Raw genomic sequence first — 10,587 nt, forward strand, 5'->3', positions numbered from 1 at the left:
GAAGCAATTTCTCATTTTCATTTAAAAGTGTAGAAGAGAGAGAAGGGCTTCAGAATAGTCCATTGCAAGCAGTCTTGCTTTGAAGACAGTTTTAAGCTTTTATGTCTCACAAAGTAAGATGCTCCAGCAAGTCACATTTGTTTCTGTTACTGCCAGCTGAAAGGAAGAGTCAAGATTCCATTAGTGACATGAAGAGGACACAACTGCCCAGTGTATTTTTCCTCACCATCACAAGTTTGTTCATTGACTAAAACCTTTTTGTGAAAAAAACCTGTTGATCTGCAGAAATAAGGGCCAGTAAGTATAAACTCAAATACTCTGTGGAACATTTATATGGCAAGAAAAACAGCAACAATGAAGCTACAAAGAAAAGCAGTTTACTTTCAAATTAAATTTCCCCCCAGAAGGAAGACTAAAGTTGAAATATGTCCCTGTAACTCATTCTCTCCTTTTAAATGAGGCAGTATAAAAACAGCTCCTCTACAGGCTGGATGCAAGGAGAGGAAAATATTTCCTAAAGCACAGCTCTAGCATCACAGAACTTCAGGAGCATGGATACCTGGCAAGCTAAGTGTCAGTCAAATCCAAAAGGAGGGTTATATTTTTTGGATTTCAAGACATTGGTAACAGCAGATAAACTAGGCATGCTTTCAAAGGTGCCTCCCCCCATCACCTCTTCTGGCTCTCCTGTAAAGGGCTATCACAAATCTTTCTCAATCAGCTCCTAGGTCCCCAGTAGTTTCAACAGGCTGGGATAAAAACTAAGTGACTGCAGTTTCAGTTCACTTTAGGCCTCACTGAAAGTTGAAAGAGTTCAGAAGCTGAATCATAAGTAGATCACACATCAATACCTCAAGGGCACAGCCAACAACTGGAGTGTGCAAAGGCCTCAGATATCTGATTTTCATCTGCCACCACAGGCTCAAAGTTTTTGAAGCCATTTCTCCCCAGCTGGCATCCCCCTCTTAAAATTGTTACAACATGGCACTAGGCCAGACTTTACATCTTCATAACTTTTATTACTGTCCATTGTATGGAGGCCTTTCAAAAACTTGAGTTCTTCTGAGCACCTTCCCAGAAAGCAGTGAGTGATGCCTATTAACACAGGACACATTGTTCAGTCAACAAACTCCCTCCTCCCCAAAATAAATTCTGCTATACAACAGAGACCCATGACTGGATCTCCAGCACAGCTTGAAAAAACACAGGTATTTGGAAATATAAAAGAGCATATAGAGTCCTGAATTCACTTTGAGACTTTCAGACCCACACTACATATGTGGGTGTTGTGGATTTGTTTACAAGTACTGCCAGGCTGGGTGGGAGGACACCAAGTAGTACTTCAAAAGCAGATTCTCAGTCCCTAGAATGAAAACACACTTCATCTATCTAATCAGCTGCAGTGTAACATTTGTGAACATCTGGAAAAATATATTTGCAAAGGTAGATTCTTAAAGAGGAAGGTGTGAAATAATGGGTAAAAGAAAGGAATCCTCAGGTTCCCTAGGGAAGGGAGGGGAATCTCTGAGGTTTGACTACAGCTCCAGCATTTGCAAAAGTCCAGCTGTTCCAATGGTTTGGGTGTTGACTGCTGAGCAAAGAGCATGCCCATTCTGTGTGAGATCAAAACTCCTCCACTTGCACAACAGAAAGAGGGCTATGAGTTTGCAGGGTACCAGCACACAGCACATAGTCTCCACAGAACCAGAACATGTAAACAGATTTTCACCTGACTCTGCCCCTCCTGGTCTCTCTTTAAGCCCACATCATAAATGAGGTTTCAGAAGCACTGCTCAGCCCCTAACTCCTTTGTCAATTCACTAGCAAATTCAACAGCTCCACTATTCCCCATCCTGCAGATTCATAACTGTGTGTTCTGTAAACTGCCCAAACTAGGAACCTCCTCACAGAACAAAGAGCAATACAAAATGTGTGTCCTCTGGCTCCTGGGGGCTGAAGGGCAATAATGGCTCTAGAAACAGATTAATTGAAGAGAGTTTGGGAGTCTTAAAATAGTAAAGAATAGGTTTTATATGGAATCTATTGAAACATGGCAAGCTCCCAGCAGGCATTATTCATAACTATTTTTTTAAGGGACCACACCCAACCCAAAAGTTAAAAATGCAGCTAAACACTGCTATCATTTTCAGCTGCAACTATCCCATGCAAAGGCTTTTTTTTGCAGTAGGGAAAACATTCTGCATCTCATTAGAAATACTAAAGCCATCATTAACTTTGCTAGTTTAAAATAATTTAGATTCAGTTTTATGTAAACTCATGATTAGAATGGGGAAATGTCAGTTGATCTCGTAGTGAAGGTTTCTTCAGAGCAGTTGTGTGAGTAATGACTGTGCTAACTGTAAGCAGGCAAAGATGTTTGCACAAACACAGAGCCAGAGCAGAGCTTGGCTTTAACCAGAGTTTAGGCTGTTAGAAGACCAGTAGTTTAATGAATCATGCTAAGACTGTTCAACAGTGCTCGTATTTCAGCGAGTGATCATTGCTTCAAAAGCAGGATTTTCTAACACTGACGAGAACTCAGCCTAGCACAAAAAAAAGTTACATGAGAAGCAACAACTGTGGTTGGAAGAGGGCTTTAAAGGTCACATTTATTGCACAGAGAACTGGGTGAGAGTAACTGTAGCTGGACAGACACAGCCAAGCCTAACTGGAACAATTCCTATCTCAAAGCACAGTGGCTGATCATGAATGAAGATGGGATTTTTAGAGAATGGAGGTAAAACAATAAACAGCAGTATTCAAAATGTTAAGACTGAGGTAAATTCAGCATTAGCTGTATCTCTTAGTATTCCACACATGCTGTCTGTAGGTAATAAAACTGCTGCACAGCCTCTTTATAGCTGTTGAAGGGAGACTAAACACAATGATTTGCTGTTTACAGGATCTGCAGAGGAATTCTTCAATAAAATTCACAATCACTAATGAAGATTCCAGCACTGTCAATTACCCAAATTAAGATAGAGCCTTCCCTAAGAGTTAAAACTCCAGGATCATGTCCAGCAATAGTTATAAGATGGCAACCCATCAAAATTTGAAAACACAGGAGTGAACAACAAAATCTGGAGTCTGCTCTATCAAGGCAAGTAGCACATAGTGTTTCAAAACTGATTCTTTAGGAGCAAAAATGGGAGATAGGAATATTTAAAAGCCTGAACTCTTACCATAAACAATATATGTATTAGAAGATAAATGATAACTGGCTGACAGTATGACCAGGAAAGAAACTGGTGGTATCTGTCAAGTGTTCTTAGATTAACAGATTTTATGATTACATTAGCAAGTAACACACCATCAATTTTTGTGTGGCCATATCTGCATTGTAACACCACCTGTGATGCATGAAATAAACCCAACTGTAGTAAAAGTTCATACAGACAGACAGATATGAGAATTTTAACCTAGTCTTGTCCTTTTCCTGCAGCTGTAAAGAAAGTAATATCCCCTTGGTACAGACAAATCACTGCTGAAATCCACCTTCCCCACAGGGTATGTCAAGTAAGAAACTACAGCCTCACAACAATTCTCAGCAGTATGTATGGTCCTTTGGAAAACAGCTGACTGAAAATCTACACAACAACTGCAATGAGGGTAGATCAAGCAAGTGGAAATCATAATTAGCTTCATGGCCCTTCAATCTATGAAATTCTGCACGCAGCCTTGGCTAGTGACAACATCAGATAAGCAAACTCTGAAGGTTACAGACTCTTCCACAGTTAAAAAAACAAACAAACAAACAAAAAACTGTGGCAAGCCTGAGAAAGTTAAGATAATAGGAAAAGAGATTTTTGGGAATCAGAAGGAAAGAACATCCTGGTAGGTGCAGGGCCAAGAACACATTTCAGCAAAAGTTACTGACTTGTAGCTGATTTTTGGAAGGGCAGCAGGAAAGAAGATATATTTCTATTTAATCAAACTGCTGCAAACCCAGCATACACCAAGCCCTCCAGCCACATGCCATATGAATGATATTAGTGATGATAGTAATTAGTCATAATCACTAGATGATATACTGGCTGAGCTCCTGCAGAAATAGGGAAGACCAGCACAGCAAGGAGCTTTACTCAGAGATTTTGCTGTGCAGAGTTTCAAGTGCTTTTTTCTAAGCAACAGCAAGACTCTAGTCACAATTTTTTTTGTGACTAGCATTCCTCATGGTAGAGGAGATAAAGTGTTCTTTCAATGAAATGTTGGGGAATTGGTTTGTGCATGTGGCTAATGAAACAGCTATTTGATAACCAAACTCAAAGATTCAATGCATCAGCCACTTAATGATCTGCAAAACCCAGCAAGTGATAAAAATGCCATCCTTTTTTATAAAATAATATCAGCTTCAGAAATGGGTATCACTCTGCTAGGATGTAAAACCACCACCCATTACTTTTTTTCTTTTGAGAAGACTGTTGCCTTAAGACATGACAGCACTTGTGCATGAAACATCTGAGGTCAGTTATCTCCACTTCCTGAGCCCCCCAGGCCTTCCCTCATGGCTGACCTCATTCACTTCCACAATCTGGTCCAAGGTCCTTTTCATAAGACTCAGGGAACATCTGGAGGCAAAGCCCTGTGTGGTTCTGGTTCCCATACTCACAGGAGATGATGTCTCCAGAAGTGAGATTAACAGCTTCGCCTTCATGAAGTAACTACATTTTCAAAAGTCTCCACAGAGGGGAAACACACAGTAAAGATGACTCTAGCTGAGAATGATGGAGAAAGCTACCAGCAAGGGAGGGAGAGCAGAAGCATTCAAGGAATAAACAGCTGTCCAACATTAACAAGGCTCTCATGGCTTACGGTTCAGGAAGAGTGGACCAAATGATTCTCCAAAATTATGGCTCTGTTTAAGGCAATCATGAGCTTTATCATCTTTGCAGAAGGTAAGCAGAACATGGAAGACCAGGTCTCTGCTTTTCATATTGGTACAGCTCAAGGAAACAGCTACAAACCTCTCAGAGTCTATGTAAAGGTGCATTTCTTTGAGCAAATGTCAATTTTCAGGTAACAGCATTGCTCAAACAAGTGATCTTATGGCATGGAAATCTGGAAATACACGTCTCTAGTTTTTTACTCCTAAGAAGAACATGCCTTTATAGAAGACAAGGAAATTTAGTAGAGCATCATATCTCAAACAATTTTATTTTGCAGTAAATGCTTGAGTGCATGAGTCCACTTAAATCCCATCATAGAACTGCAGCAGTATGTTACTAAGACAAGAAACAGCCTTTCAACTGAGGAGAGAGAGGGAGGAGTAAAGTAATTTCAATATTTTGAAATATTATAAACAAATAACAGTCTAAGAGGCTGCTAGGGAGTATTCTGCCAGGACCCTTCCCTGTCAGGTGTTACATGTTAAGCTTTCATCCCCCTCACACACCCTCAATGTCTGCAGTTCAAGATGTTTTGTATTTAGAGCTCACGACATAAATTGTGCTAACATTGAATAAGCAAGTTATCAAACATTACTCAAAAAAAAAAAAAAAAAAAAAAGAAACACCCAGGTTATGAAGGACTCTGGCCAGCATGCCTGACATTCAATAGCAGAGCAAAGCATCCTTCACATCTAATGACAGCCATTCTAGCCACGCTGGGCTCTGTTTCTGTTTGCATATATTGAGGGAGGAAAAAAGGGCTCATAAGGCTCTGGCCTGCAAGATAAAAAAACATAACACACATCAACATCTATGAGTCAAGCTCCTTGCCTGTGCAAACAGCAGTACTCACCTTTTGATCTTCTGTGAATTCCGAGTTGTTGTGCTGAGACTGCGCCTCTTTCTGGAGGTGCCTGGCTAATCTGGATGGGGGAAAAGAAAATTGTAGAGTGGGAACACAACACAAACACACACACCCCAGATCCAGAAAGTGTGTCAGCCAAAAGGTTCACAGGCTGCTGCTCCAAAGAGCTTTGGGTTGCTTTTGCTGTTGTGTTTTTGGTTTTTGTCTTTTGAAACAAAGTTTTCTATAGCCATGGTAGCTCATACGCAAGAAAAAGCCCCAGAGGGTGGACAAAGTGTGCAGCTACATTAGGCTGCACATTAGGAAAGACTAATGCATCATGAAGGGAGAACAGGCATGAAGATCCTTATATCCAACAAGCATTGACTTTTTTCCTCTCACAATCCCCTTTGATAATAACAAACCACAGCCCCTGTGAAGACCCAGAGTGGTGCAATCCCACTCGCATTTCCCGGGAGACGCTGAGGTGAGTGAGACGCCGGGGGGCTCGGGCGCCCTGAGCCATGGCACACGCTCTCCCGGCACTGGGAGCCAGGCACAGGCCGGCTTGGCCCAGGCTGCCGGGTGGATCCGCTCACATTTGTGCCTGTCAGCATCACAGGAGGAGCACAAACCCCACCCCTTGTCATCACCAAGGCAGGAGTACCAAGGGCTTTGGAAAGTAACAGTAAGCAAACAGCTCGAGAAAGCGAAAGGAAGCTGGAGGGAAGCTATGGGAAGAGTTACAGTTTCCGTCCCGGGAGGAAGGAGAACATTAAACAAGCAAAACCTCTGGGCAATTGTTGCCATTCCCTGTAAATTTTTTTTTTTTTTTTTTTTTTTTTTTTTTTTTTACAAGCAGAGGGAAGACAGGGATTGAGGGGAAACCCAGGGACATCACAATAGGCTTCCTCCTGGAAGCTCACAAGTTTGTACTGTGAAAGGGACTCTGCTTCACTTCACTGCTGTGGGCATTGGCCCAGCTTTAGGAGTGGTTTATAAAATATATACACCAAGATACATCCAGCAGAACAGATTGTTGTCAAAGCCTGTGGCAGGACCAAAAATATCAAAACTCAATTTCTTTGCTTTTCCTCAAAAATGCCCATACTGATTGAGGCCACTGTAGCTTTTAACTCTCACCAGGGAAAACAACCAAACAGGATGAGGTAACTGCACAACCTGGTAGTGTTGTCCCCCTTCAAAAATGGAGAAAGACTGGGGCTGAGAAAAGACAAAAAGCATAAACATGCTTGAACCCAAAAGCACACTCCCTGCCTACTGCCCTGCCCTATGCTACACAGGACACAGAGAAAGGGCATTTTATTAAAGTAATGCTTTAAGAAAACAGATCACCATAGCAGCAACACGCCACCCACAACAGGCAGCATCACAGCATTAACATTTCTGCAAGTATCACTAACACAACTCTCTTTCCATTTGTCACTAATACAAAAGAAAAAATCCACCCTAATCCAAATAAATGCAGCTGGCATTCCCCTTGAAGGTCATTCAAAGTTGGATGAGACCAAGTTCCACAGATTGGGACATTTAACAGGGAAGCCACTGCTGACAGCTCAAAGGGTTCCTGCAAGAATAATCACCTGAAGAATGGAGGGCCAATCTTTGTACCAAGCTTCTTGCACTTCCAGGGGTAACCTGACCTGAGCAGACGGACACAGGAGGTACATAATTGTGTTTTACATCAGGACTTTGATTTTTCCCAAATCCAAGCTTTCTCAGCACCAGCAAGTTCAGTGTAAGCAGCTGCCTTCCAGGATGCTTGTATGGATCAGCACAGACTGTGCTGGTGTTCCCAGCACTGGGACAAGAGCAGCACCACACCTGTTCATCCCATCTCAGGGGGCCTTTGAGAAGGCAACACCATAAACCCATCCTGCAGTGTCTCTCTAGAACTACAGCTTGGTATTTTTCCCTGTGCTGCATGTTTGCAGCTTCTATCCTACAGCTTGATATTGTTATTAATTTACCTGTTAAAGACACAGCATAAAGAAGACATACAGAAAAGGTTTTGCTCCTCCCAAGGAAATATCTCCCTGTAATCCCTTGAGCTTCTCTCTCCCTTCTACTCAGTCCTCAGACCACAGAGTTCACCTACTGTCAAGTATTTAATAGAAATTCAAGGAGCTTCCTTATAAAGACACCCCACTGCTCCCAGGTCAGAACAGAGCCAGGCTGTGGAGATCACCTCAGCTCTTGTCCGACACAAGCAGCAGAGTGAGGAAGGCAACAGAAGATGCACTTCAATTCTCAAACTGGACTGTCTGCAAATGCTTAGTGACCTCACTCCTCAATGAAGAGAGCTCAGAATGAGAGCCCAAAGACTTTTCACTCCAAAGTGAATATGAAACTCACTGCTCAGACTGCTCAGACAGATTAAAGCATTGGTATTCTACTGGACTCCTTGTAGATATCCACATAAGGGCAGTTAGTAAAAATATCTTCTTTTACTTCTTGATGATTCTTTTTTTCTGTCAAGATACAGATCTGGAAGAGAGCTTCTTTTCATCTTTCTGCCAAGGTTTGTAGAGTAACAGCTTGCCCTACTCTAAAGGCCATCAGCAAACTGCAAATCACTGAACTTGCATCATCCTTCCTGGTGAGTGAATGAAACGATGATATTACAGCCTCTCCTGAGCACATGGTACGTGGCCAGCAAACCAGTTATTCTGAATGACAACTGAACTGGCAGCTAGTGTGGTTACAAGCTAACTTGACCAGTCCTGAACAGTGCTAAAAGATCCCTCAGGGAGCATCTCTTCAGCTGACTTTCTCTTGGCAAACAAGCACAAACCCTCTTGACAACTTCCAGAAAATTCACCATGAGAAGCATGGCCTGAAATCATGAAGAAATAACTTCCATTGTCATGGGGAATGGAGTAGTAGGGAAGAATACCTGATTAAAGGTACCAGGTGTGTTTTCAAGGAGTCCATCATCAGTGTCCTGCGGCTGATACTCCTCTGCTACCAAAGGATTTGTGGATGGTGTGGTCGCACCCTGTGCCAGCCAGCCTGTCTGGGGCTGCCAGGTTCCCCACTCTCCCACCCTGGTGCCATCAGGGACACAACACACAAGCGTGTGATGGGCCCCTTTTCATTCTGATGGATTGATTGGGGGGTTTTTGGCAGAGGCTGATGCTTAGGCAGCCCATTTCCCACAAGCGTGGTGCCAGGGCAACTGGGTGATGGATGGGGGCATCGAGGGCTCCACCAACCAACCACGCAGGCAGCCCACGCTCACAAAACCACAACCAGGTTTGGGTTGGAGGGGACACTAAAGATCAAATTGTTCCATCTCCCCATGGGCAGGGGGACACCCTCCACCAGACCAGGTTGCTCTAAGCTCCATGCCGGCCGCTGCCGCCTCCCAAGAGAGCAGGGCGGCCGGCTCTCGAGGCCCCCGAGGGACGCCCCGGCCCCTGGCCCCGCGCCTCGGGGAAGGGCCGGAGCCACCGGCGGGGCCCGGGGTGAGGGGCCGCGGCCTGGGCCCGGCGGGGCCCCCTGTCCTGCCGCGCCCCGCCCCGCCCGGGGCCGCTCCCTCACCCCCGCGCCTCGCCGGGGCTCCGCGGCCGCGCCGGGCCCGCACTCACATCTGGTACTCGTCGATCGCCTCCACCAGCTGCCCCCAGGAGTCGAAGTCGGTGCCCTTCCTGAAGCTGGCGCCCCAGCGCTGCAGGAGGCTGCGGGCCGCCTCCGACATAGCCCCAGCGCTAGGGCACCATGCTCACCCCGCGCCGGGGCACCCACCGCGCCGGACAGCCGCTCCCGCCGGCAGCGCCCCGCCCGGCACGGCCCGGCCCGGCCCCCGGGACAGCCGAGCGCGGCGGCGCCTCCCGCCCTCACCGCACCGCCCCGCCGGGGAGGCGGCGCCGGCCGCGCCCGCCCGCGCCATCGCTACCGAGGCGAGCGCGCCGCTTCCGCCCCGGTACCTGTCATGGCGCCGGTCACGTGCGCGCGGGCGGGGCCGCGCCGCTCCTACCCGCGCTCCTCCCGCCGCTCCCGACCGTGCCGCCGCCGCAGGCCCGCCCCCAGGTAAGCTCCGGCGCCCCCCGGCAGCGCCGCCGGCGGCTCTCGCCCCTCCGCGAGGGCAGATGCCGCTACGGGCTCGCTGCCGTCTCCGCTCCCGCCGCTGTTGGTGGCGTTCGGGGGTCCTTCCCGCGGGAGGGCTGCGGGCCCCGGCCGAGCTGGCGGCCGCTGTCCCGGGGGGAGGCCGCACAGCCGCGGGGCTGTCGTTGGCAGCGGCGGCCCGGGGACTGCGGCGGGGAGGCGGGCGAGCGGCGGGGTCGATGCGATCGGGCGCGATGGGGCGGTGCCATCGGCTCTCGGCTGGCGCTGCCTGCGGCGGCGGGCGCGTGACGCGCCGGGAGCGGTGGGGCCGGGCCGGGGTCCCGCGGCCTGCGAGCTCTGGGAGCGCCCCGGGCCGGGAGCGGCACCGCGGGGACAGCGCTGCGCGGGTGGGTGCGCTGAGGGAGCGGCACCGCGGGGACAGCGCTGCGCGGGTGGGTGCGCTGAGGGAGCGGCACCGCGGGGACAGCGCTGCGCGGGTGGGTGCCCTGAGGGAGCGGCCCTCAGAGCTGCCGGGGCCATAACCACGGCGCGATGAACGAAACCACGGCTCGGTCCGGAGGGTCAGTGCCGGGGCATCAGTGCTGGCGGATCTTAGGTTTGTTTTAGCAAAGCTGCAGAGTGTTCAATTAGGATGAACTTAAGGGATTTCAAAAGGTGCTGAGGGGTCTCTGGCCCAGCGTCCTGCTCAGAGCAGAGACAGCTCCGAGGTCACGCCAGGGCTTTGTCCGGTCTGGAAAACCTTTGAGGGTGGAGAGCACGCAACTTGCT

The 10,587-nt window shown here is 47.7% G+C and overlaps 1 protein-coding gene across 2 annotated transcripts in view; it reads right to left on the minus strand.

The window, feature by feature from the left end:
* AIDA (axin interactor, dorsalization associated) overlaps positions 1 to 9,591 on the minus strand; it is a 28,638-nt gene extending 19,047 nt beyond the window's left edge. For both annotated transcript variants that reach the window (XM_079299260.1, XM_079299259.1), the window contains exons 1-2: positions 9,342 to 9,591; positions 5,740 to 5,809 (exon numbers count right to left, since the gene is read on the minus strand). In XM_079299260.1, the coding sequence (XP_079155386.1) occupies positions 5,740 to 5,809; positions 9,342 to 9,451 (180 nt within the window). In that variant the 5' untranslated portion in view covers positions 9,452 to 9,591. The remainder of the gene's footprint in view (positions 1 to 5,739; positions 5,810 to 9,341) is intronic.
* Positions 9,592 to 10,587: the final 996 nt, after the last annotated feature.

This window comes from Erithacus rubecula, assembly GCF_903797595.1.
Source record: "Erithacus rubecula genome assembly, chromosome: 2".
NCBI classification, from domain to species: Eukaryota; Metazoa; Chordata; class Aves; order Passeriformes; family Muscicapidae; genus Erithacus; species Erithacus rubecula.